Raw genomic sequence first — 27336 nt, forward strand, 5'->3', positions numbered from 1 at the left:
AGGATGATTGTCTTTTACCTCCTTTGTTTTTTAAATCTTGTGTACAACGTATGAGACTTCGAATTAAGGTACCTTCTCGAATCGTAAAACGGCATGAATTGCATTCCTGGCAAAATCTATTCGATCAAACAAGTTTAAGATAATGTTGCATGGATTATTAATATTTCTTTCGTGCTTGCTTTCGCGTTGTGGCAATTAAATCTTTTCTCAAAACAAAAATTGTATCACCGTGGAGGTAGTAAAGAAAAAACTATTTTTAAATTAACTGGATCTGGCGATGAACAGGTCTCGTGATTGCGTTGTAGTTTATTGTTCTGTTTCTTCTTTGTATATGTAATCCAAGATATTTATCTATTGTTTTCTGTCCCGATATGTGGCCAGACATTTTTCATCAGATGTTCAGATTGAGATTGTTCGATGAAATATTTTTTGCCAAGGGTGGTGAGCTTGAAGAGGATGTGGTAGAAATTAAGAAAGATATGCAGAGGATAATTACCACGATTCGAAGTCGGCCACGATCAAAGTGTACTGAATACGTCACGAATCGCGAGCTAATGAACAAAATTCATCTATTATTTTCTCTTCCGGTCGAATATATAGAATAAGAGTATCAGCAAATTAATATTCGTAATCGGAGAATTTACTTGTTGACAAAAGTGTACAAACTTAAATCGTAAAAATAAAAAATATCTTCTATTTATTTGGAGTTTAAACTATTTACAACCCAGATCGGATCAGCGCTATTACCCACTAGAAATATCCTGTAACAGTAATTCAGTCTTCACGCATACTTAACGTAAATCGTCAACGACAACCGCCGACTTTGTTGGTCTACGGACGAGAATTTGTAAATTAATTCAACATGATTTACACATGAACACGTTGCAATTTATCCGACAATATTTTGTAACGCATTCTTGGAATCGCACGGACATTTTTTGATCGAAGGGGCTAGAACTGTGGAACTGTCTTAAACTACTAATGTACTTTATATTTGACAAAGCTGTGTATAGGTTCTATATCGCGTGAAAACTATCAAATAACGTTTCGAAACAATGCTTTACTCGGCAAATGTAGAGAACTGTATACTGATTGAACGTAACGATATCGAGACAGGTGATAGTTTCTTGTTAGAGATTCTATAAGAGATGAATGCAGTGTTAAATGAAATTCGTAATTGAAACGATTCGTGTAGTTTCGCTGAAGGACCAAATCGTGAATTTCTACTCAAGTACAAAGATGTAAGTAATTTTCTTTCCTCGAGGCGTTAACCCGAAACTAATGGTAGAAAGTGTTATTGCAGTACCATTTCTATGCGACAAAACATCTCGGATACAGTGCAGAGAAATGAGAAAAAAAAGAAAAAAAGAACCATGGTGTAAAACAAGACTTATGCGTATTAAATAGCGTTTAATTGTATTGTATTTACTAACTGCATAATGTAATAATAAATACGAAATCCTGCGTATATTCGTCGTTATAGCAACGATTAGCTATGTTCGATCCGCGATCAATAATAAATTAAATATGTTAGTAGAGTTTTATCTATTAATTTAAAAACCTATATATATATTACACTTAATTCAAATAACACTGGGCTTATGAAAAATATATAATGGTACTTTTTGTGCAATAAAGCCTCGCATGTACTCGATTTCGTTCTTGTCGGTCTATAATCCACTCCTTTACATGCGGCTGTGTGATTTATACACTCGCGCACGCGTCTCTCGATGGCCGACGATCCTTCGATCGACGGCCAACGTATAATTTGTACACTTCAGTGTATCAGTTACGAAAGAAATTTACAAATACTTTTATACAATTCCGCGATTCTAATTATATTAGAATTCTACGAGTAACAGTTCTTGTTAGATCGAATTTGTTTCAAAGACACGCGTCGTCTCGCGTTACGGGACCAGATTCTCGATCCAAGTCGATCCGTTTTACGAAAACAAATCACCCCCTATGTTCAATAGAGAAGATACTTACAATCTTGACGCGGCACAACAGTTAAAATACTCTAAGAGACGATCGCGGATTATCTTCTTCCCGGATGTCGCGACGCGGTACCAGCGCGGAACGGAAATAGCTAATCCGCGATTGCGTAAACGATAATGCTAGGAAACTGTAAAAGATTTCGATTACATCTATAGCCGTCTGAAATGTTCTACAGCTTCGCGCGCGCGTGTAAAAACAACATATAAAAAGATCCTGATCGTTGCAAGACCTCCGCGGAGGAATAGCGCAGCATTCGGGTACACGATTAAATATGATACGAATGGACGGGTCGCATTAATAGTGCAAGAAGAAGGGAACGCGAAACTTTCTCGCAGTCTGCCCCATGAAACGGATCGAATGGAATCAATTGAACTTACGACGAAGCAGAACGTTCTGATTACAGACATCTCTGTAAAGGGGTTAACAATGGTCCGCATCGCGTAGTACGGATGCCGATTAATGCCGCATTATCGTTGCTGTATAATCCAATGTCACGGATTTAATCCACCAGGCCTTTTCCGGTTCCGTCTATTCCTCTCCAACAAGAACGACAAATCCAACGGGTCCTTCTTGTTTGGCATTTTTTGCAGCAGACCGATTAAAATGTTGTTTAATCTTCGCCTTTGCTCTTCTCTCTGCGAACGAGAATTCTCACACGTTATTATCCAGAAGCAAAAAACTGGAAAATAATTAAATAATTACCTGAGCGTACGACGTCGCCGGTGTAGAGATAGATAAGATTTCATTCGATCGTCGTCTACCCTTGCTCGTAGAAGATTTCAGCTGATCCTTGCCGTGCGTTTTCGAGCTATCACTCGACTCCAACTTTTGATTAGAGTCGAGATCGTGGCTGCTCATTTTCTTTTTGTCCTTGCTCATTTTACTTCCAACCTGTATCCCTTCGAGACTGTGAGGCTGTAACATTTTCGTGAGCATTAAATTTCACTTCTTGGACGAGAGCGTACGTTGTAGTTGCGATACTCACCAAATACGTTCGATAGTGTTTAATGCGTTGCGGGAACGTTTCGAATGCATATGGTTTCGTGCAGACTTGATGCCTAGCTCTGGCTACCTTGGTAAAAAGGCGAGCAGCTCGATCGACGCGGTACTCGCACACGTATGTGTGTTCTGGCGTGGATCCAACCGGTCGGCCTTTGTTTCGAAGGAGAATGGATGGAGAAATGTGCGACATTATTAACTTTGAATTACTCGCATAGAGTATTTACAATCTCAAAACTTTAAATTTAGTGTTTCAAGTATAAACAAAGGTGTCGACCCCACTAGCAAATTAAACTAGTTATTTTATTGAATAAAAATTGATTTATGTTGGAGTGATATGTAAAGTTCCATGTAACCAGTTACGTAGAAAGTGAAGATAAAGATAAGTACCTTTGCAATAGGTATGAGGGTCCAGGACCCAACAACGTTCAGCAACCAAATCGCACGGTACCGCTTCATAGAGTGGAGCGCAAACGACCTCGTTTTCATAGAATTTTCGAGTGGGTTCGTGGTAAGTTTCATGAGGTCTCAAATAGTGGTGGCCGAAGACGAATCTTTCTCCTCTGTAAGAGCAAAACAATGTGAACATCTGTACGAATCTACGATAACGAAATTCCCAAGGAACGTTCTTACTCTGTGTTCTTCCAGAGCCTCTCGATTCTGAAGATGTCCATTTGCTCGTAATCAGGTTTTTGAATGGTTTTGTACGTATGTTTCTCCGGCGTATCTCTCAACACGTACACCGTGTCTCCTTGTCTGAGCTGCAGATCGCCGCGCATCAAAGTGACATAGTGTTTCTTGCCTTCCTCCTCCTCGTCTCCTTCCAAAGGTATCTCCAGATCGACGGGGCGCGGTTGGCATCTCTCGCACAGGTACGACTCGATGCTAGTGTCGGCTTTCACGCAATCACAGTGCTGCCAGACCAGACAACGCTCGCACTGAATCATCAAACCTTCGTCCCTGTGTAGAAAAGGATTTTCTATATAGTAAAATCTTCCAGCTGGAACTTTTCATTTCCTGTTAGTAGCTTTTTCATTCTAATCTCACCTGTGCAACCCGCATATACATCTAATAACGTCTTCCTCCCCAGCAGTGGACCCTCTGGGTGGTAAAAATCCTTGAGAAGGAGGACAGCCTATGGCTTCCGTTATCGCATTCACGAAGTCAGGCTTGCTTCCAAGATACAATTTTCTCAATCTGGCCGCAGCGATGCCCAACTCGGAGGTTCTTCCGAAAAACCGGACATTATTGTCGAAGAGCTTGATCATGTCGTGATCGAAGTGCTCGGCGGTTTTGTAGTGGCCTGTTCCGATGCATTGGTCGATCGTGGTTAAGTCTATGGGGTCCGATATCTTCTCATAGTAATCCGGTAATTTTCTTTTCGAGGGCAACGTTATGAACGGCGAGCACAGCAGTTGGCCGTTCTCGTCGTTAGCCGTTGCCACGACACTGTACAGGTCCTTCAACACCTGAAACATGAAAAGAAGATAAATGGTTGTACCGAACACAACTACGAGGCAGATTTGTCGAGTCTGATTTATTCACCTTCGCCAACTTCGCAGTTTTATGCACCTCCGGATCGTCTTGCGCTTGTGCCAACCTCCTCGTCCTCACCGTTCGCGTGTTGGTATTGGTCAGTGCGGTTAATTGCGAGAAGAACGCGTCAGATTGGATCTTCGCGTCGCCGGGACTCTTCTCTTTAAAGGTACCCGCGTTGCCGAACTTTGCCTTGCCGTTTTGCATTTGTACTTGATTCACCGACGACTTCACCCGCCTCACCTTCTCCAAGTTCCGCAACAGGAAGCAGTGATGCTGTTGCGCAAAACAACGTTGCTGGTGAGACATCGGCTTCAACGCGGGAGCATGCAACAGACTCGAGTCGCCGACTTTTCGCGATTTACAGATGCCTTTCGAGTTGACAGACTGCACCGCGTTCGATTTCCGCATGTTCTTTCTCGGTCTTCCGACCGACCGTCTCTCCGTCGGTTCTAATTGAGATGGGAGGGGAACAAGTGTTTTTGGAACCCTCTGACTCTTTCCACCTGCGAAATAGAATAGTATTTTCAATCCGGTCAAAGAATTGCTAATACGAGAAACGTTTCTCGTTTCGATCGAATATTAAGTCTCATTACCTATTACGCCCCTGCAGGCACTGCTACCACACCTACACTCCTGCCCCTCGGATGGGTTGAACAACGCGAAATTATAATCGTAAGTCAACTCTTCCCCCGGCTTGATATCCCTGGATGCGAACAACGCCATACGCGGATGACCGTGGACGCTCCACTTCTGCATCTCACAGTTAGGCTCGCAAGAATGATTCACGAAGCGTCCATCGCCTCCCATCCGATGACCATCGATCACCAGACCTCCGTCGAGATGCAGGCAATAATGGTGCGTATCGTTTGCGTACCTGAAACGATTTTACACTCTCCATACTCTGGCTAACGGTTCGTGTGTGTATTAGGGTCGAGGGAAAGTACTGTCGTATTTTAAAGAAAACATTTGAATGAATTGCAACATGTGTTTTTCATTTACAAGCAAGATTACCTGCTTATTTCAAATACGACAGAACTTTTCCTCCAACCTGATAGTAGTTGGTACAATATATTTTCTGTTTACATACCTAGTCGCCATTCTAGACTTAAACTCCCTCTCGGACACAACCTCTCCCACGTACTCTAGGATGAAAACCCCGGATTTGATGGCTTGCTGTGTCCTCACTCCCCAACCTTTGTCCTCCGTCATGAACTTTTGCAAACCAGGCGCCCACTCGTGCTTCTGAATCTTCTGGTTCTCGCATTTTTCCCCGCATGGGCACAGCTGCGGGGAACATTCGCTCAGGACCATGCGATTGATGCAGTCGTCGCCGCAGCCACTTTCCGGTTTGCATTCGCATGCTTGAGCCTCGTAGAGCGTAGTCGGTTTCACGTCGTAGTAAACATTCATACGGATTTTCCTGCGGGACAAAAGAAAAGATGAATGAATGCTTGAACAAGATTTCTTCAAACAATGATAATAATCATCAATGATCTTACTTGTAATTCCATGATGGTACCGATTCTCTGCCAGGCGGTCTGGACTGCGTGTGCAACCACCATAAATCGTATCGCAATTGGAACGACATTTTCCTCTGACGCAGGAACTTGCCGCATTGATACGAAGCCGATAGAAGAACAGCGGAGGCAGCGTCGTTCGCATCGCCAACTATTTTGTTCTTTCCAGCAGCTTCCACAGTTCCACTTGCACCGCTCCTCGTCTTCGACTCGGATTCCTTGCCGAAATCTTGCAGCACACCGCCCTGCAGATACCGTTTTTTCCATCTGGATTGTTTCTTTCTGGTGTGCGTCGCGTTCGAGTGCTTCCCAGTCTCGAGAACATTATTGTTCGACGAGTTATCGTTCTCAGTGTCGTAGCCCGAGCTGCGCAGACGCTTCACGTTTCTGGGCGCCAGGATGCAAGGGCTAGCGGAACCGCGCCGCTTTTTCTGATTTCCATTCAACGGTGCAGCGTGCTCGGTTTTGATATTCGTCTGAGAGGCAGCCCGTTCAGGAGGATGCTTCGAGTTCTCTTCCAAGGCCTCCGCGGCGGCGCAACGTTGCTGTTGCTGAGCCGCCTCGTACCTTTCCAGAGACTCCTCCAGGGGCGCGTTTTCGTCGTATGTCCTCAGATCCTGGATCTTCTCGAACTTGACCGGGCAGAACTTCTGCGCGACATTCACTTCGCTGTCCGCTTCCACCAAGTCCTTCCTCACCCTCAGCTGACCAGCGCGAGACTCGGTCACTTCGTTCGCGCAAGCGCGAGAAGATCCCTCCCGTTTCGTCGAATCGGAGCCCTCCAAGCCGAATTTGTCTGACACCGTTTTCCCGGCGTCAGTGCGCTTGTCGAGGTTCTCACCGGACGCGATTTCTTGCAACTCCGCGCTCAACACGGTCGGTTTGCTCTCTTCAACGGTGTCCTCGATACCTTCTTTGGACGAGCTCCGGTCGCCATCCGGATCCGCGTCCAGGTCCGCGTTGTCGTCGCTGGTCAGAGTGGCTTTCGTCGCCGTGCCAGTCGACATTTCGCTTGCGCTCAATGATCTTTTCTTTTTCTTTCTTTTCTTCAGGGTCGGGAAGCCGGTGCGGTTGATCGCCTTACGCCGTCTCATCTTCTTCTTGGTGAGCACCAGCGCGGCGGCTGCTGACGAGCTCAACGGGTTTGGAAGGTTCGGTGCAACATTGTCCCGCGGCGGTTTGCTTTCTCCAGCGGCCTCGCCGTCCTCGTAGCTCTCGGTTGCATTGAACTCCGCTGAATCCGTCTTGATATTCTTCTCCAAACGGACATGCTCCGACGAGGACTGCTCGTGCTTCTCCAGCTTCTCCGCCGCTTGACTTTTGTCGGACTTGATCGACTTCTCGGTGATCGTTTTCTCACTCTTCCCGCAGCTTTTCTCTGCAGCGTGGCCCTTCTTCAACTCGCCAACACATTTCTCCGTCTTCTCGACCTTTCCTTCGACCCTTTCCGACTTCTCGGCTTTTTCCGAGTGGCCGCTCTCGACCGGGAGTTTGGTCACCGTCACACGAAGATCCTTGACAATCTTTTTCTTCCGTCGCGGCTGTATGTCCGCTTGGCTGAGCGGTTTCTCGTCCAGCGCCTCCGACGAGGCTGTCGCGGATTTGTCGGGGCTCGAGCTCTCCGCGTCCCTGTGTCTTTTCTTCGGAGTGACCGGTACAGCGTCTTCTTGAGAAGAGGAAGCGGAACTGCCGCCTCCGTATCTCGTGATTGTAGCCTCGATTGCTTCCTCTATGTGACTTTCGGTGCAGTTACCCTCGTTAGCGGTCGGGTCGCTGGAGCTCCCGTTCGAACTCTGAGAGCTGTGAGGACTTGAAACGTGATAGTGCCTCTTCTTCAAGGGCAGCCTCTGCTCGTTCGGATTCGAGTTCGCGGTCGCGTTCACGCCGCTCTTCGAGTCCGTCCCTGCCGGTATCTTCTCCTTCTTCGAGCGCCTCTTTAGTTTCTGGTCGTCGCTCAACGCGACATCGCCTTTCCTCTTCTTCGTTAACTTCTTCACACGGAAGATCTGCGGCAGCTCGGAGTAACCAACGCTCGCGTTGTTCCGGCCCAAGCTGCACGATCTGGCAAACTCCTCGATCAGTTTTTCTAGCTCCTGGATGATGCACGGATCGATCCGAATCGGAGTCTTCGGAGGGTTCAACGGCAATCGCCGCCGGTGCTTATGGTGATGATGATGCTTGTGGCAATGGTTGTGTATAGGTTGCGTAGCCTTGTCACATTTATTGCTTGGTCGCTCCACCTTTTCCGACTTGAGCACCTGGCCGACCGGCAACGAGATCAGAGTTTGAACCCCGACGCCGTTTGTTTCGAACGTGGCCGACGACGTTCTTTTGCTGTTCTTGTTCTCCTTTAAAACTCGTCGCGTTACCGGCGCGACGTTCTTCTTCAGCAGACTCTGTCTCTTCGAAGACGGGCCGGAGTTACTTCTATTCTCCTTTAGACTTCTTCTACCGGAGTTGATCGGCTTTCTATCGGCTGCGATCCTCTCGCAAGAAGACTGCTTCTGTCGGCGCAACGGCGTCGTAGACTTGTTACCCGGGCCGGGCTTGTCTTTCCTCATCTTCTTGCACATCCTACCGTCGCACTGACTCGCATTCTTTCCGTACTTACTCGTTACAGTTCTACTTAGGCACTTGACGCGCGTGGAGGAACTCGCGTTGTTCCTCTTTCCGCTTATCCTCCCCTGCGAAAATTGTTTCGAAACGTTACAGTTACGTTTTTTCTGGCAAACCCCAGAAGGCTTCTCCTTCGACTTTTTTGCCGATTCGCTGGTCTCGTCCTCCTTCTGGTCTCGGGCCGCACCACTTGTCTTGTGCTGCACCGACTTTGATTTTCCCCTTTTACTCGGCTCCTCTTTCTGAGGCTTTTGCTGTGGCGTTACCTCTTTTTTCTCGTTCTTCTCGTTTTTCTCGTTCTTCTCCACTTTCTCCGTCCTTTCTATCTTCTCGATCTCCTCGGCTACTTCCGGCTTGAGCCTTGGCCTACCGGGACCTCGCGGTTGCGCCGATACCGTTTTCGCCGGTCGGCCAGGCTTTCGTTTTGGCGGATACAAAACCCGATCCACGTTTACTGCTGGCTTCGGGACAACGGCTTGGATCGGTGACTGCGTCGGAGCTGGTGGACTCACGGGACTGATTGCCAAGTGCAGCGGACTGTTGTCCACCGACTGGATTCCCGAGTCCGGGGACACGTTCGAAGCGCAAGGATACTCCGGATCGTTTAGCTTCTTGCTCGCTTTGCTCCGTCTCTTCCGCGGTTCCGACAACAAAGCCGTTTTCTCGACGAACTGCTGCAATAAAGTCGAACTATACACAGGTACAGGATTCTGATCGCCGTTCTCACTCGTATCCGAGTCAGCTCCGAGCGACATTCGTTCTATAGCTTTCGATACCAGCCGACCGCTTTCCGAATCCTCGAATCCGTCGAACGGAGCGTCCTCGTGCTCTTGATCCGGCAGGATAGCCGCTAGATCCTCTTGATTTATCTCCTGTAGCGGAGGATGCTGTTGCTGCTGCTGTGGTTGTTGCGGTTGTTGTTCCTGCTGATGCGGCTGCTGTTGTTGTTGCTGTTGTTGCGGCTGCTGTTCCTTCTGCGAATTATTCGGCGATGGCAGGCGACCCTCGGATGAGTCTGAATCGTCGCTGCTGCATTCCGACGACTAAACAGAAAATTAAGAAATTGTCGACACTAGCTGGTCGCGATTGGGCCGCGTTCTAACGAAACAAAATTGTTTACCTTCGCCTCGCAATTAGTTTTAGATTTCTTCGTTAAGCTCCTTCTGGTTTTGTCACACCGCGTCTTCTCCACGTCCTCTTTCTTCGGTCCTTTCATAGTGATCTTTAATTTAAGCGCGCCCTGCAACGTGAGTGACAGTTATTTTATGATAGATTCGTTTATAAGCCGATTCGTGTTTCGATCGTACCGATTCGAAATTGGCTTCTTGAATGGAGAACGTTTGTTCGCTATGCTCAGACGTGCAATCCGAATTTGAACCTGTATCTTCCTCTTCTTCGTCGCCGCTACTCTCGTCGTCTGAGTCCGAATTCGAATCTGAATAAGAGCAACTGCCTTCGGTGCCACCAGAACTCTCGTCCTCGGAATCTGAATCTTCTTCGGAGTCGACAGAATGTGTTCCTACGCGAAACAAATATTCATATCAGAAACACCTGAGCGATAAGGTTGCGAACAAGAAAATTCATAAAGCAAACAGTTTAATACCATTAGGTTCAGTGGTCGGATCCCAGCTACCTCCACCTTTTATGGCATCCATGTCAACGGTCGAAGGAAGTTCTCTTTCCTGCTCCCCATCGTTTTCTTCCCAGTTCCAGTTCTGTAGTTCTAACTCCGAAGGATGGTGAATGACAGCGCTCCATCCTGAATCACCGGACATTTTTTGGCTTATCTAACATCCAATAGAATCCAATAGAATACCATTCCTTATGATTTTGTTGGTTGATCGACTTCTTCGGTATTCTCATAAACCATGTCCGTCTTAAAGCATTCGATAGTTAAACCTTATGCGTATCGGTAACGCTCCCATGTTCGCTTATTCATGTCCGATGTTCCACGCAAGTGTGTTTACACTGTATTCATAATTATATATAGCTGCAACAGCAAACGTAAACAGGTTCCCTTGTAGAAACAACATTGGCGGATGTAGACAACTTGTTATTGTGTACGGGTAGCCAAAATAATGGAGGTAAATGCAAGCGATACTCGCAGGTAACGATACAAGAAGATAATAAACCCAGCGAAGCAACTTAACCACCAATCTAGCTCTATCTATCGGTATTCCATTTGGACTGAATTCGAAAAAAATTCAAAATATCTAAAAGATTCGGATCTTAATTGACCCAGATGGGTTTATTCCTCTGCTGTACCATTACCGGAAACTGCAGATTCGCCCAAAGCTGAAAAAGAGAGCACAAGGTTGCTGTCATCGAAGTTTCCAAATCTTTCGAAACTCTTTACTGACCGGATTAGCATAATATTTCGAAGAAACAGAAACAGATGTTCGATCGGTATTCGGGAGTTAAGGTGTTCCAATTTGATCAAACGGTTCCACCGTTTCGCACACGAGTGGGAGACGAGAGTGTTTCGAAGCGCGGGAGATCGTTTACGTATAACCTCGTCGAAGGTACGACCATCGACGAAGCAGAATCATGACCGTTGGAAAGCGGGCGAGCTTTTCCCACGGTCGAATAGTTTGCTTCGAAAATGATTCGTAACGATCAGAGACACCGTCACCGTGGATCTGTTACGCGTCGTTGGTACGTTGATGCGCGCGTATTTCGGGTACACGCGCGTCACTTTTGTGTACGCGCAAACAGCAGCGACGATGGCAACGGTAACGTAACACGAATACACGCGTAAACGGCACACGAGGCGGTGCAGGAGACCAACGAATTTTATCCAAAACCGATCGTTCTGTTTACATCGTCGATGAAGCGTACAGAGATCTCTCGAGAGTAAAAAGGAAAGGGGGGAACAGAGACGGGGATAGGCAGAGAAAGAGAGAGAAAGGAGCACTGGGGAACGGTTGAACGGACAGAGAGAAAGAGAGGACGTGAGAAAGATAGCATTAGAGCAAGCAACCGAGAGAAGGGGCACAACGTATAAATGAAAGAGAGGGAAAAAGAGAGAGAGAAGGAGAGAGGAGCGAAGGGGGAGAAAGGTTCCAGATCGTAGAAGTGAAAAAAAAATAAAAGGCAAGCACGTTATTGTCGAAGCGAGCGCCTAAAGCGTGGTGAAGAGTGGTGAAGCAAGAAGTAGGTTCGTAACGCGGAGAATGACAGACACGATACCCTGGGGCCTCCTCCTCCGCATCTCACGACAACGCGGCCAAGGATCCACAGAATTCTGGATCGACGATTAACCGACGATATTCCTCAAGTTGCTTCGCCACGGACAGCTGTTTCTGTTTCTCGGTCGATGCGCCAGGTGCGTCGGCGACAGAATCCCGTGGAAACTCCCGTGTATTCAAGTAGAACTCAAATTGTCGCGCCATCTAACGTCCAACGTTACCGTTACACTTCCGCAGGCGGCTTATATAAAATTTTACTTTTTGTTCCCTTCGAGTTTGCTGGTCCTCAACCGCGAGCTCAAATATTGCGCTTGAATTCGAACCTATTTGTAATGCATTGTCAAACATTTCATATATTAAGCGAGAAATATGAATTGGATCTTCGTCAGATATTTCAATTCGTGTTTACTTAACCGTAAGGGAATTTACAATAAAAGAAAGTATTCGGTTAACAGGTTTGTTTCGATTGCGACCGTATTATCTCGTATTTTAGTATATCGCAACTGCAATTGAATGCGTCAGAATGATGTTCGATAGATCGACGGACCCTGTGCCCTCGCCAACACGAAGTCGATAATCGAACGATATGTATGTATATTTTTCCGCGTGATTCGACAGTGTTCGACAGACAGTTTTTTGGTACCGAGCCGAATCCGTTTGCAACCAAAAAACAGATCGATGCGTTCAATTATCGAAGTTTTGCCGTTTTTGTGAGAACAAATATCGTGAATGCAGTCTCGGACGTATTTACATTCACGCGCATGCGTGGAACTTGTACATTGTGAACGTGGCTTCAAGAATTACGTATATGAATTGTGAACCATGTGAACGCCACAATAAATCAGGTAGTAATCTGACATTTTTTCAAAGTTACATTTATTTTGTAAAACCCCTGTTCGCATTTTATATGTTCGCGACCCGAAAATTTTGGGCACGCATTCAAAATAAGAATATAAGTCCTCCTGTAAATTATCATTACTTGAAAATTGTGTGTTCACTACTTACCGACGCGTACACATTAGGAATCAGTTGTCGAAACACACCGCAATTTCGTCTCGGAAGGAAACATGGCGCAGTGGAGGAACGTTTAGTGTTCGAGTGTCCGCTCTAGGTATGCCCGATTGCATCGAGACAAAGGGTGGTAGGAGTATGGGCTTGGAGTCGGCAATATGGCCGGCCAGATGTGCATAGGCAGGGTGTTGGGGTGGTGTTAGTGTCCTGTGCGTTATTTATGTCGAACTACCGTAAATCCTGCCCGAATCTTGCGTGTTTTCATGGAATCGGTGATATATTGTGCAGAAGCAGGAATACGGCTTGCATGAAGGCATAGCATACGCTCCCAAGTCAGACAAACATGACGTAAGTTCCACGTACGTGACATAGCATTCGAAGAAAAGAGAAGCCCGAGTCTCGATTCCAGTCACTCGGGTTCATGGCTTCGATCACCGCACCGTTTCGTCCCCGATCGTTGTCCACGCCTGCATGGCTCTGTCCGGTCCGTCATTTCGATTTTCTTCTCGCTCATTCACATCGATCTTCTCATTTTTCTTCGACGTTTCGTAACGGCGTTTCGGCTTTTTCGTTTTGCTTCGCCAAAGGGGAAGTTTCTTATCCGGTGTAGCATTCGGTTTCCACCGGGGGGTAGGACTTCGATAACGATATCATTTTTCGTCGAATGTTTCCGTTTACGTTTCCATTTTTTTCTTTATCGTCTCCCGTCCGGTCCCGGGGAATTCTGTCGAGCGTTCTTTTCGATATCTGTCGTTCCACCGTTCGATTTACATCGATTTTTGGATTGTATTATCATATTTATCAACCTTTCGATAAAGCCGATCAACTGACAATGACGCAGACAACCCATACCTGGCTAGACGCAAACCGGCCGCAGACTTTTCTTGTACGCGCTCTGCAAAACTACTTTTTCAAAGCATCGGGTTCTATCGTACAACGTTTCGTACAGCAATTCGTAACAGGCTAGAGACGTGCAAATATTTTTCATTAATTTGCCCATTGATTTGACGTTTGAATGGAATATTGTATTCCATCCATAGAATACGTAATTGCTAGATACGTTCTACGCGTTTAAATGTACTTAATAGTACGCGTTATTGTCGTTGAAAAACACAGCGTAGGGGTTGGGTGAGGGTTGAAAAAGAACGTCTATGTCTTCGGAACGACGAGTATACAGTCATTCGATTTATAGTATTGACGTTTGCACAAAAATTGCGGTAAAACGTCGATTGTTTGAATTGGAAATTTTGTGTCTCGCGTCTTTACGCGTCTCTCGAAAGCGAAATCGTGCTTCATCTTCTCGTTGTTTGTCCTGTGTGCTTTTTACGCGGCGTATGCATCGGTTGCAGTTCGCGAACCAGCCAGACCGGGATGGAAATACAACGCCGAAAAATTGTATGTCACTCGTTTGTTTATGTCCGGCGAAGCGTCCGCTGTTACGCAGGCGCGTGCGTTTCGCAATTATGCTGTCACTTAAAGATTATCTCGGTGATTGCACGACAATTCGGCCGGGTGCTTCCGGTATTCGAAAGAAATACCTCGTAATCGGTGCTGTCATTGGAATTCCCGATAATCGGGCGTCGATTTCTGATTCACTGATTTCCCGTGCGTCCTCCGGAGGGTGATTCATATCTGGTTCGAGCGATTACACGAAATACCTTAGATTACGAGCTACCATGGCACGCTTCTATCTCTATTGTTGCGATACAACGAGAATCAGAGAGGGAGAGAAGGAGGGAAAGAGTTCCGGGATGTATCATTCGATTACCTCGCGATAGAGCTCGTTGTAGCGCTATCGAAAAAGTTCAACAGAAATTGCTACATCTGGCAGATAAAATAGATAGACACAAGCGTCGTTCCATAAACTTGTTGTAATCTTGATCCTCCGAGTCTCCTCGGTCGACTGACTTCGAGACGCGGAGGAGTAGTATTCGATATTTTGTTTGTCAACAATGATGATCCGATGTCTTTCCTGATATCATTCAAGAATCCATTCGTATCACGTCCGTGTTATTGTGCAATGCTTGCATACAATTACAAAGTTTAGACAGAACTACGCCAGAGCTGGTCGCAGTGCGAGGTCATTGTAACATCTTATGAATATGACTCGGTAACGCGTTAAGTGGGATACTTTCATCTGTTGCGGATCACGCGAAAATACGCCATGTATTTCTGCAACTGTAAATCAATTTTGTCGAGAGAAATTCTGTAAATCTGAAACCTGACCCAAAACGATAGCATCCACGCGGCTTCTTATCTCGCGATGCGTATCGCTGGCAATTTCGAAACTTATTTATTTATTTGAGGTCAGTACCGACCGCATGGTTTACAATTGGTTATATCATGTTTGACATGTTGTTTGTAGAAAGACCTATGATTATTATTATATTGACCTACGATTATTATATTGACATCAGGATGAGGAACGGTAACATGAATTTATAGCAGTTCATATACAGGGTGGTCCACATAAATGTAGCCACCTAAATATCTCCTTTATTTTTGATGGCATAACAAATGTTTTTGATGCAATGTAAATGGTATCGCTAGGCGAATGCTTTACAAATGTTATTTTTTCTCGAGGTCATTTTTTCCGGAGTTCTCAAGGTCATCGACATTTTTTTCTAATAAATGTATTTTTTTTCCTTTCATATTCTAGTTTACATTAAAACGCATTTAGACATATTAACAACATAAGTGAGAAAATAAATAATAGACAACAAGGAAAAATTATCGATGACATTGAAAGCTTCTGAAAAAATGACCTTGATAAAATAAAGAATATATTTAGGTAATTTTGAGGTAATTTTCAATAGAGAATCTGAATATTGTGCAAAATCAAATCCTCAGATGTTGCTCAGTGAAGTAGAATTGCGTTGGTCTTATCTGCTGCGAACCGAAATTTTCAGTTTGCCATTTCAAGGAAAACCGTACCGAGAAACGTTCACCTGTGGAGGGGAAAAGCTAGCGGAAGGAATCGGGATGCACACGGTTAAAAATGGTTGGTTGTTCCGCGTATATTACTCGGCTCGTTATCGTAACGCCAGCCCGTTCCCGGCTGTTGCGGTGGAGGAGGAGGAAGTGGTCAGTATCTTTTCGTATTCCGCTCGGTTCTGTTCTGGTTTCGCGAGCAATCCGTCCAACTCGCCCCGTGGCCCGTGGCACGGTGAAAGTGACATCGAGCGTAACACACCGTGCTCGATGGAATCCGCCGGTTCTTCCGCCGTTGCGAGAACACGCGAATCGCTTCATCATCCTTGAGGCCGTGGCTGCAAGAATCGTTTCCTGCGAGTTCTTCTTGAAAGCTCTCTCTCTCTCTCTAACGCATGATGATTTCCGAGCGACATTCCCGCGATAGCCAGCGCTTCATACCGCGACGAGGGGACTACCAATCGTGGTAACGAAATCTCGAAGCCGTCGCAACTCGAGGACGAATTTTCTAATGGTCCTTTTGTTACCACCTCTGTTTCAGCGAAGTGAGCATATCGTCCGCTCGTGCGTCGGTAATGGTGTACGACGACGTCAACAAGAAATGGGTGCCGAGCGGCACCTCGTCGGGGCTCTCCAAGGTCCAGTTGTACCATCATCTGGTGAACAACACGTTTCGCGTGGTCGGCAGGAAGCTGCAAGATCACGAGATCGTCATCAACTGCGCGATCCTCAAAGGGCTCAAGTATAATCAAGCGACGGTCACGTTTCACCAATGGAGAGACAACAAGCAAGTGTACGGCCTGAATTTCTCCAGCAAGGATGACGCCGACGCGTTCGCCAGAGCCATGCTGCAGGCGCTCGATGTGAGCTGAACAGAGAGAAACACCAGCAAACCTTTGTCAAAGTCTGTCGTTCTTAGTTCGTTGATTTTTACGTTTGTTTCTACAGGTGCTTAGCAATGGAAGCAACATATCGAGAAGTCTTGCCCCGGCGGTTGGCTCGACCACGCAACAGCAACCCGTTTTCCAGCAACAACAACAAGGCAACGCTCAATACGACGAAGACATGGGCTACAGGTTCGCAATATTGCAACATCGCAGAATTTATTATGTCATGTGACTAAGAATTTCGTTACCGGTTTACAGAACTATGACCAGGGAGGACGTGGCAATAATCCAGGAGCGCAGAATGTCTCAGCAAAGTCAGGGTATTGTATCTATCGCGTTTCACCGTACGGTTAAAGTGGAAGCCGCAAAGACCGACCTCGGAACCGTCGTGAAAACCGCATTCTCTTTCCAGCAACCGGTAGTCCGAACGCAATATCTCCGAGCTGTCCTCTGGGTAGTCAACAGCAACAGCAGCAGCAACAACAAACGCCGCAACAACAGCAACAACAACAACCACCTCAACAAGTCCAAGTGCAACAGCCGCAACCACAGCCGCAGCAACAACAACCGTCAGCCCCTCCACTGCCTCAGCAACAGCCGCAGCAACAGCAACATCAAACGCAACAGTCGCAGCAGCCACAGCAACAGCAATCTGGTCACCATAGAACTTCTTCGGCGCCGCCTGCACCGCAACCACAGCAATCCATGATGCAGTCGATTCAGCCGGTCGGCGGTTTGGGGACGGGAGCGGGACAAATGTCGAGCGGCGGTGCTCCTCCGGTGCCACCTCCTCAGCCTCCGATGCCGAGCTCGGTGCCACCGTGTCCGCCGGTGATGATGAACTTTAACGCACCTGTGCCGCCGCCTCCGATGATGATGAACCAGTACGCGCAGTCGCCATCGTCTCAGACGAACTTGCCGAGCCAAACGCAGGCTCAGTCGATCTACGGGAGCGGGCAGGGAAGTCAGTACAACGCCGCGGCGAACAGTAATCAGTACGCGACCGCTTCGGTGGTCGGTCAGAGTCCTTGTCAGTATTCCTCCGGGAATCAGAGCAACTTCTACGGCAATAATGGCCAGATCGCCAACACGTACTCGAGCGGACAGCCGGGTCAAACGAGTCAGTATGGAGGCGGAAGCTGCGCCGGCGGTGGAGGCAGTGTAGGTGGCGGTGGAAACCAATACGCGAGTGGGAATTCGATGGGTCAGTACGCCAGTAGTGGAGCAGCAACGACGACCGGGGGGCAGTACGTGGTCGGTGTCGGCGTCGGGACTGGCGTGAACGTTGGCCAGCCAGTACAGAGCCAGTCTCAGTACAGTGTCGTGTCCCAGGCACAGCAACCGTACGGAACCGGTCAAGTGCAAGCCGCGTCGAACACCACAAATCCCTATGGAACACCCGCGAACTCCGTGAATCAATACAACAGCGGTAGCGCCGGCGGTGGCGGCGGTGCAGCCTCCGCAACTAGTGGAATCCACGGGCCGACAGTTAATTCGAACGTTTACGGACCCGTTGGCAGCGGTGGTCCGCAACCGCCGCCCATGGTACCGTTGACCGGTCCCGCTGCACCTCCACCACCTCCTCCGCCACCCGTGCCAAACGCGAACGCCATCAGCCTTAACCCTCCTGGTTCTACCGGGTCAATGAGTTCCAACAGCAGCAACGCGGATCCACCGCCGGACGCCAACTCGTTGGCTGCTGCTCTTCAAGCGGCTCGTTTGAAGAAGAAGCAGGTTCGCGCTTGCCTGGATCAGAGATATCTATCCAGTTACTTATTTCTGTTAGTCAGTTTTATATCGAGTTAATGTATTCTTTGGTTGATCGTTGTCGCATGGTTTCAGTCGGCGCAGCAAACCGTGGAGAATAGCAGCGGCTCGAATAGCAACAACAGCGGCAATTCCGGAGGCGGTGGAAATTACGGTACGCTGGGCAGAGGAGGAGGTGGCAGTATGGCTTCCATGATGGACGAGATGGCGAAGACTCTAGCGCGAAGACGAGCCGCCGTCGAGAAGAAACAGCCCGAGCAGCCGCAGGTACATCTTGTCGTTCTCTGTTACGATTCAGTGGTGATAATATTAGTAGAGTGTTCGTCATGCAAGCTCACGCACTTCGATTCGCCCCGACAGGAACCGGAAAGCTCGCCCGACAAGAAGTCTTGGGACAAGAACAATTCGTCGAATAATAAATTTTCGAACGGTGCCGAATCGCCGAAATCGGTTCGCAAGAGGTTCGGCTCCGCGTCCGAGGACACTCTGCTGAAAGTGAACGGCGTGAATGACGGAGCTGTGCTCACCGCTCAAGAAATGGAGGCGTTCAAAGCGGAGATCATCAAGGAAGTGCGTAAAGAATTCCAGAAGATGAAGCAGGAGATCGTGGACGGTAAGCGATCCGAGTGATTGGATGATTTAACCGTTTGTTCCGGTCCTAGCGGTATTATTGTTGTCGTTTCGCCGCAGCGAAGTTGCTCATCGTGATTTTTGAACGGTTCTAGCTGTGAGAGCGGAGCTGAGCAGAAGATAAAGACGCGACGCCGGGCCAGACTCGAGGAAAGCGACAATGGGAGAAGAGAGAGGCAGAGAGCGAAAGAGAGAGAGAAAGAGAGAACAATGTATCGCGTAGGTCGGACAACCGAAACGATCGTGTCGATGGCCGCGCGCGCAACACAGGTTTTTTTACTACGTATTCGCGAGAGTGAAGCGGACTTATACCCCGTGTATATCAGGCACGTTCGTGCGTAAGTACATTATTATCTAGCCTAGCATTCTAAGTAAAAACCGTACCCATTCGTTGTTTACTAGACCGATGGTAAACGACGTACCATTATGGATAACAAAACAAACAACAAAAAAAACAATGAAATCGATTCTAATTCTGCCAATTCGACGCACAACAGACAATTTTTTGATCATGAACCGCTCGGTAGTTGGATGCTACCACGTTCGAGAACGCGTGCACTGTCTTCGGTGGGATCGCCGGAATCGATCTCTGTGAACGTGACCGTTCATCGTCGTAGAAACGCGTCGATCCATCCCTCACCCATGCCTCGCCGATCGAGGACACCCGCGACTAATTAATTTATGTAAATATCGGTCGACGCGCAGCCCCGGGAACAAACGCGAGCGCGCGCGATCATTTCTGAAGAAAAAAAGGATGCCTCTAGTCCGAGACGCGATTTCGACTGGGATTCGAGCGACCGACTGCGCGCACATTCTCGCGTTTCGCCAATTCCGAAGCGCCTCGACAGCGCAGTCGACGCGTCGAATCCGCGCTGCACGCGGCACATTGCGAGGCTGTAAAACTCGAAATTCCTGTATCCAGTCTGATTTCTCACGCTTTTCGTACATACACATACCATACACACACAGCACGACCATTCTTTCCGTGTACATATGAAATCGATACGCACAGCTCGTTACATTCCAAGAGACACACGCAATGGTTCCGCGAAACGCGAACAAAAGACGAAAAAAAAAGAAAACGAAAGAGAACGGTAGAGAGAGAGGAGAGACAAGACGAACACACGTGGAATACGTGAAAAACGTGAAGCGGTCCACCGATCGACTACCGCGGCTTCGAACGAATCAAACGAATCCTGAAACGGTTCCAGTACCGTTTTCGTTCACACATATACATATATACATGCATACATACGTACACGTGCATATATATATATATATATATATAAACACACAAATACGCGCGCGCGCAGTGACGCGTAAAACACCGATCATCCGAAGCGTTTTAGAAATTTTACCGATTTTTCTATTTCACGCAGAACCGACTCAACGAAAAATTCCACACTCTGAACGCACGACGATTGAACGATCGTGTTTGATATTGATATTGTATATTATTCTCCGTTCTTATATTTTTTTATCGTCTCCCGTACGATTCTCATGGAGCGTGAGAAGAGTAACGTTGCAGTTCATATATATTCTATGTACCTATAATATAGTCGTATATACGCTGATCTGCACCGGCTTATTGGCATTTATTGCAATTAACGAAAATGCAAAACAATGAAAATCCAGCAAAAAAAGAACGAAGGAGTGCTACAAAGAGACTTGCGTGAATGAAAAAAGATGATAACTAAACAGTACAGCGAGAGAAAGAAAGAGAGAGAGAGAGAGACACGAGGGAGAAGAGAAGAAGGCCATGCCAGAGGCGATGAGAGGGGGCTGAGAGAGCGGGTGGAACAAAACGGTGCCCATCGTTCCGTGTAGCAGCGATATCTTTTTCTATCGGTATTTCGTAAACGAAATGTGAATGTCAAAACTTTTAACGTCGCGAGAACGCGAGAAGAAGAAAAAAAAAGAAAAAGAAAGAAAACGCGAACGTTCGCGCGAAGGATTCGCAACGACTGAGACACGAAAAACTGACACGGTTATTATCAACCTCGTCAAGTTTCTCCTGATTTATTATCGAAACACGGACGACGTCTTTTTATTATCTTAAGCATATCCGCGGGTCTAAATTTTTGAATCTCGCTTTACGCAACAATCTTCTAGTCGACCAGGAAAACTGCAAATCGGAGAACGGAAAAACGGAACGTCCGCGGCGATTCAACGCGCACGGTCAGACTCGTGCGTTTCGCGATGATAACATCTGTCGGCCATTGAATGGACACGCGCGGTATTCACACACTGCCATCCTCGTTTCGCCTGTAACAGTTTCCACGCGCACCTACTTCGATTATTACCGTAGCGGTTTTTTGCCTGTTAACCGGCCGAGAAGGCGATCGTCCTCGACTTCGAGCCGTAGTTTCGGTAGCCTCTTTTACCTTATTTATTATTTAATCAATGATTTATTCGGCTGTACCTTTGAATCCGAATCAGTACAAAGTCGAAGAATTTGATTCGACGAAGCGTTCGCGATCGTAGAAAGAAATGATATCGTTCGGTTAACAGGCCGATCGATCCCGCGACTTCGTCGAACGCCATTCCCTCTGTTCTCGCACCGATCCGCCATCTCCATCAGAATCGCGCGTTCGCCACGCGCAGACAGACTCTCCGCGTCGATCTTCCAGTATGACAGTATTCGTTATCAATTTCCTGTATCGACCTCCCGGACTATTATTCGGCGATGCGAGATGAGGGGAACGCGCGCGAAGTTCGTGCCAACGCGCCGGATTTTCCTACACCCCCGGCTTTGCAAGCGGGGGTGTATAACGATTGTACCAGAGCGAGGGTACAACCTTGCGAAACTACGCCTCGGTTCGTTAGACAACGGAAAGTTCGTGCGGATTTAAAGCGCGCTCTCCCCTGACAAGTTTTACAATGGTTATTAAAACGCCTGTTGTCAACACAGTTCGACGAACATAGGATTCAGCGATAGCCGCAAGGACACGAGTCCGAACTATGAGGAGGATGTGGTGGAACTTCCTACCCGACATCCTCCGTCTCGCAACCGATTCAATAGGCACGTTTCCTATTCGAGAACGCAGCTAGATTTTCTGAAAAAAAAGACTAACAATGTATTGGAATACTTCGATAACGTGTTTGATTTGATTGAAGATTTCCATCGACGGGGGAACCGCACGAAACTAGTCCGATGTCTATCGATTAGAGCGATAAGAGCGTGTGTACTCGCGACCGACGATGATGGTACATCACGATGAGCCCCGGCTGAGAACAAAGCGAGCGGAGGACGGAGAAACAGGGAGAGAGAGTGTGTACGAAATTGTTGGATGGAAGATTTGTCGGGGAACGGAGAGCGAAACGAGAGAGAGAGAGAGAGAGAGAGAGCGTGATCGCATAAATCGGGGTACGAGAGACGGCTGATCGAGGGGAAGCGACTAGTATTAGATGCATTTATATTGTATTTAATATATGTATATTTATATACATATATATCATAGATGGATAATTTTAATACGGCAAGTTTATCGCGCGAGTATTACGAGTGTTTGTTACGATTGCAATTATTTAAGAAGCGACACCGACGAGCCGATGTGAGAGAGAGAGAGAGAGAGTCGTACCGCATCATATTGAATCGAATCGCGAGGCATACCACGTCCAGGGCCATTAAAGAAGCATCGTGTGCGTTCAACGTGGTTTACGTGGCGCGCGGCGAAACAACAGACAGAAATCATCGCTGCACTCGTCGCATTGTTACACGTGTCGCGTGCATGACACAGAAGCGGCGACGAAAGGCGAGACCAAGCTCTAATTATTGCTCCACTTTTATTTACCGACCGTGCCCGTTTCGATAACTCGCGATTATGGTTATCGTCTCGGCTATTACTTTTATCCGAGGACAACGACTTCTGTACATACATACAATACATGCGCGGGAGCCACGCGCATTATAATGTTCGAACGACCCGTGTTTTCCCCCCCGCGTCCCGTTTCAACGCTTCGCGATCCGCGGGCACATTCGAACCGTTTTACTATTCTTCAGGATGTTTCCAATCGCTGTCGCCGGACCCGCGTGCATTTTACGCGCGGTTCACGGCACCGAACAAAAAAGAAAGAAAAAGAAATGGACGAGAAACTTTGTACGATACACGTATGATTTAGTATTACTAGAATAGTGTGATGTCCACGATTTTGTATTTTGCATAAAGAAAAAACCACTGAACTCTCCACACAATGTCGTTATTTACATTTATAGCACGCAGCACGATACTCGCGGGGAGTTTACAACTTTTCTATGATGGTACGTTTGTTCATATTTTATAAGACGATACACGTTGCATTTAGTAGACCGTTACTACCGCAAAGACTGTTAGCGTTTCCACGCAGAGATTAATATTAGTGGTTCCCGTTTTTATTAGCGCCAAAGACGCTTTCCGGTCGACGAAACGCGTTCACGCTGCATTTTTTACTTTTATAAAAACGATCATGGGTACATATCCGCTTCGGAAACATCCTGTACGGATACTAATGCAAAATTGGAGCTGTTCGTCATCGTTTGGACGGTGATGCTTGCGTCTCCGGCGATTGGGGGTATCGCCGATTGGAGATAACAGGGGTCGTCGAAGTATGCGCCGTGTTGTCGATGGACCGCGAAGCGTTGACCGCCGATCGCGTCTCGTCGCCGTTTCTCACGCAGGATTATACCTCGAACGACATCGAAACGAGAGACAGAGAAAATGGAACGAATCGTTCGGGAGCGTCGTCAAAACGAAAGCGAGACGCGGATGACGTTTTATAGGACCGATGCACACGAGCTATGCAATGCCGCAGCGATTCCCGAACACGTTCGGAACGGCTGGAACCGAGATAAGGAAAGTCGCGAGTACATATTCAAAAGTCAGTATTAATCGACCGGTATCGGTTCCTAATGCAACGCCTTTCTACAATTCATGCTTCACATTTTTACGACCGCTTTCGGCCGAACTTTTACTCACGGCTGGCCCGAACGTGTACGAACGCAGCTGTGCAATGTTCCGTTAATCCTTTCGTTACCAACGGCGACTCTGATTCGGTCTATTATTAAAATTTAGAACCTTTCAGTTTTATTTTTGAAGGTACTTCTCGCAGACTTGTTAGTAGATTGCGGATTTTATGCATTTCAAGAGATTCTTAAAACGATGGAAGAGAAATGGGAGAGACAATTTTGATTTTGCATAAAGATCCGCGCAGGCTACTCAGCAGTCCCTCCGACTGTCCCCAATGTAACTATACTTGAACTACCGGACGTTGAGCGATTCAATGTCGATTTTGATACTCTGGGTCGAAGTGTACGGAGGATTAATTTGAGATAGCTTGATCGGAGATCCTGTGATTCTCGCACGCGTTCGATGCGCATCGGAAGGTCCCATAACGAGAGGGTTAAAGATCGCGTGGCTCGAGTGCATCGGGATTGTATAGTCGCCGACTGTAAACAGATATACAGACGGGGGCGACTACACGCGCGGGACACAGCGTCGTCCAATTCGCATTCTTCGGATGGTTCGAATAGAGAATGCACGCCGACGTTTCGTTAATCCGCGCCGACCCGCTCCGTCGAGCCTCGAGCGACGAGAAGCGATCCGCCTCGCCGGATGGCATGATTTTTCGCCACCGGAAACCATCGTTGTCGCGTGCGGCTCGGATGCGCGCAGCTCGACAGAGGCGAGATCGTCGATCGGTGTCGGCGACGGATCTTTGTTCTCGAGCGAGACGACAACGACGGAACGGAAATGTATCCCGGACGCATCGAAGGGGAGCTCGACGAGGCACACCAGAACCGCGTAGCGTATTATTTTGCTAGTATTTTAAGTGATCGCGGGACCCGCGAGACAACAATTTGTACGAGAAAATACGTTTAGCAGCGTTCGTGCGCGCTGAAAGCGAGAACGAGCGAATGGGAGAGAGAGAAAGAGAAGTTTGAATCGATGCCGAGCACACTGTTTCTTAAGACGTATCTTGAAAATATTTGTATGTAAATTGAATGACGAAACAATAAAAAGTATACGCCGAACATACCTGCCTGTAACATCGCGCGCACGCATGGCCCCGGGAACCTGATTGCACCTGCGCTTATGCAACCGCTTCAAACTTTCTACTATATCAGAGGTAATCACCTACTTCCTTTTTCTTTAATGCGATTAGACTGCGGATCTTCCGGTTATTTCAACGGCGCGACGAATTTCTATACTTCCCATTCGATTTTTCTATCCTAGATACTCTTTTTCAGATTTTTATAAACTCTTCGAAGGAATTTACGCGCAAAGATTCGTGGTCCAGATACGACACGTGTCGTCATACTCGTTCACCGATTGCTCCAAAGGGCGCTCTTCTTCCTCCGCTCCGATGTCATTGGCCCCGGAGCAACGCGGACCGCTTGTTGCTCCTGTCCCTGATCGGGTCCGCCAAGACCCGCTGGAACGTACGGAAATACACGAAACTTCGACTTCCAGCAAGAAACTGGTAGAACTAGTTGTTGGACAGACTGAAAAATCTTGGGATTTGTTTCGAGCGGGAGTTGAGTCATCGACGAATGTACTCGCGCGTTGCTGCCTTCCACAGTGCATCGATCGACGAATGTACTGCTGGCCGAGCTAGTCAGATTCTGGTCTCTTCTTTATAAAAAAAATAAGAAAAAGGAGAAAATAATTTTTTAGGCATTATAGTGACTGTAAATAAAAGCGTGGAGCGCTAAACTATATTGACGTAATCTTCGTGGGTGCTCCACGCTTTTATTTACAGACACACTAATGCCTAAAAAATTATTTTCTACTTTTTAGTGTATTTTAATATAAGCGTGGTTTTCAAAAACGCAAGATATGGAAATACGCGAGATAGAATGAGTCCGAAATTGTTCAAAATGGAACTGAATGAACGAAACATCACAACCTCACTGAGCTCCTCCGGTGCGAAGTGAGCCAGTGGAGTGGGGATGAGTCGGAGCGGGAACGCGTAGCGGAGTAGGGAGCGCTGGCGAGCGGAGTGGGGATCGCTGAGCGCGATGACGTATTAAAATTTTTTTCTCCTAGACACACAGTGTTTTTTAAAATTTGTTTTTTTTTATATTGCATTGTCATCCAGTTCTGAGCTATGTTTAAAGTTTCAAGTCTCTAGCTCATCGGGAAGTGATTTAAAATTCGATGTTCAAGCTAATATAAGCGTGGTAAAAAGAATTTATTCAGAAAAGAAGTAGGTGCAATTTAGAACTGTAAAAACATTAGAAGAATTTAAAAACACTGCTATATTACTGCCAGCAACTATGTCGGTCACGGGCGCCATAGTGATCATTAGACTGCGGATCTTGATGTATTTAAAATCGAGCAGGTAAAATTCAAAATTGTTGAGAAATTGTTTAAATTTAAGATGACAATACACAAAAAGATCCGCAGTCTAGTCATCATTCTTTAAAGTGCACAAAAATATGATAAGCTCTTCGAATGTCACGCTGTGTGCTATGTTGATTTTCTCCAGACAAAAGATGAGATCACAGTTGTTGCACATATGTGACGCCGGTAGTGAACGCGCGGAGAGAGAAATAAAATGTTCCGTTCGCTCGAGCTCGTCGCGATTCAGGTAGAAAGTTTTTGCTTCGCATAAAAGTCTTCTCCGGATCGACTTCATTTTGACGTTCGATCGGAGCTTAATGCGACAGGTAGAAGAGGAATGTCTAGTTTAAAAATGCGCGCACGTGCGGTAAAAGATGACGGCAAGGCTAATTTCGTCTCGGCTAGGATCGCAATGGAAGCGTGCGTGATCGTCGTCGGCGATCTTTGACCGATCGTGGTTACATCGGTGATATTACACGTCGCCGGTCGTCCAGAGAGCATGACGCAAGGTAACGGAACGGCGGGTGGGAGTGGAACAGATGGGCGAGGAAGGCATGGGGGGAGAAATGAATGACGCGTGAAGTGGGATAGCGGGGAATCTAGTTTGGTCGATCGCGAGGCAGAGCGGTGTTTGTTGTTTCCGTTCGCAGGATCGGGAGAGGCCGCACCTTCCAGAGGCCGCGTGGCCGAGACACGCGCGCGCACGTTGCCATAAAGACAACCGGAGACAGAGAAAGAGAGAGAGGGAGAGTTAAAGGCCGCGTGCTGCAACGTGGTGCCACGGCTGGGTTCCGTGGGTGCGTCCTGCGGGTGTTTTCGCGACCGCGTCCGGATCGATACCGTCGTAGAATCTGGAGCGCGACGGCTAGTCTCGGCTGGTCCGCCTCTAGGTCGAAGGAATCATTGAAAGGGGTTGAAGGGGAAGAAGTTG

General features: G+C 47.2%; 2 protein-coding genes across 5 annotated transcripts; one reads left to right on the forward strand and one right to left on the reverse strand.

The window, feature by feature from the left end:
• Window positions 1-733: 733 nt before the first annotated feature.
• Ash1 (histone-lysine N-methyltransferase ash1) lies at window positions 734-12003 on the reverse strand. 4 transcript variants are annotated; one of them, XM_076436560.1, is made up of 15 exons: window positions 11030-11759; window positions 10941-10964; window positions 10273-10659; window positions 9977-10188; window positions 9790-9909; window positions 6036-9712; window positions 5624-5956; window positions 5130-5410; window positions 4543-5039; window positions 4045-4466; window positions 3631-3957; window positions 3388-3560; window positions 2984-3150; window positions 2701-2913; window positions 734-2633 (listed from the first exon to the last, which is right to left on the reverse strand). In XM_076436560.1, the coding sequence occupies exons 3-15, from the start codon at window positions 10442-10444 to the stop codon at window positions 2490-2492; spliced, it is 6738 nt and encodes a 2245-aa protein (XP_076292675.1). In that variant the 5' UTR covers window positions 10445-10659; window positions 10941-10964; window positions 11030-11759; the 3' UTR covers window positions 734-2489. The 4 variants fall into 4 exon arrangements, with proteins under 4 accessions (XP_076292675.1, XP_076292672.1, XP_076292673.1 ...); XM_076436557.1 differs by lacking the exons at window positions 10941-10964; window positions 11030-11759 and adding an exon at window positions 11859-12003; XM_076436558.1 differs by lacking the exon at window positions 10941-10964.
• Window positions 12004-13229: 1226 nt separating this feature from the next.
• Ena (ENAH actin regulator enabled) lies at window positions 13230-23168 on the forward strand. The gene is made up of 8 exons (XM_076436605.1): window positions 13230-16265; window positions 16341-16662; window positions 16748-16875; window positions 16945-17006; window positions 17099-18420; window positions 18529-18720; window positions 18814-19066; window positions 19179-23168. Exons 1-8 carry the CDS (start codon window positions 16195-16197, stop codon window positions 19205-19207), a joined length of 2379 nt encoding a protein of 792 aa, XP_076292720.1. The 5' UTR covers window positions 13230-16194; the 3' UTR covers window positions 19208-23168.
• Window positions 23169-27336: the final 4168 nt, after the last annotated feature.

The sequence above is a fragment of the Lasioglossum baleicum genome, chromosome 13 (genome assembly GCF_051020765.1).
Source record: "Lasioglossum baleicum chromosome 13, iyLasBale1, whole genome shotgun sequence".
NCBI lineage: Eukaryota > Metazoa > Arthropoda > Insecta > Hymenoptera > Halictidae > Lasioglossum > Lasioglossum baleicum.

Coding starts and splice junctions, on each gene's coding strand:
- Ena (XM_076436605.1), top strand. CDS start 16,195: ATGATGATTTCCGAGCGACATTCCCGCGATAGCCAGCGCTTCATACCG. Junction 16,663..16,747: donor CCATGCTGCAGGCGCTCGAT/GTGAGCTGAACA, acceptor TTGTTTCTACAG/GTGCTTAGCAATGGAAGCAA. Junction 19,067..19,178: donor GAAGCAGGAGATCGTGGACG/GTAAGCGATCCG, acceptor GAACGGTTCTAG/CTGTGAGAGCGGAGCTGAGC.
- Ash1 (XM_076436557.1), bottom strand. CDS start 10,444: ATGTCCGGTGATTCAGGATGGAGCGCTGTCATTCACCATCCTTCGGAG. Junction 9,910..9,976: donor AAGAAGCCAATTTCGAATCG/GTACGATCGAAA, acceptor CTCACGTTGCAG/GGCGCGCTTAAATTAAAGAT. Junction 3,561..3,630: donor AGGCTCTGGAAGAACACAGA/GTAAGAACGTTC, acceptor TTGCTCTTACAG/AGGAGAAAGATTCGTCTTCG.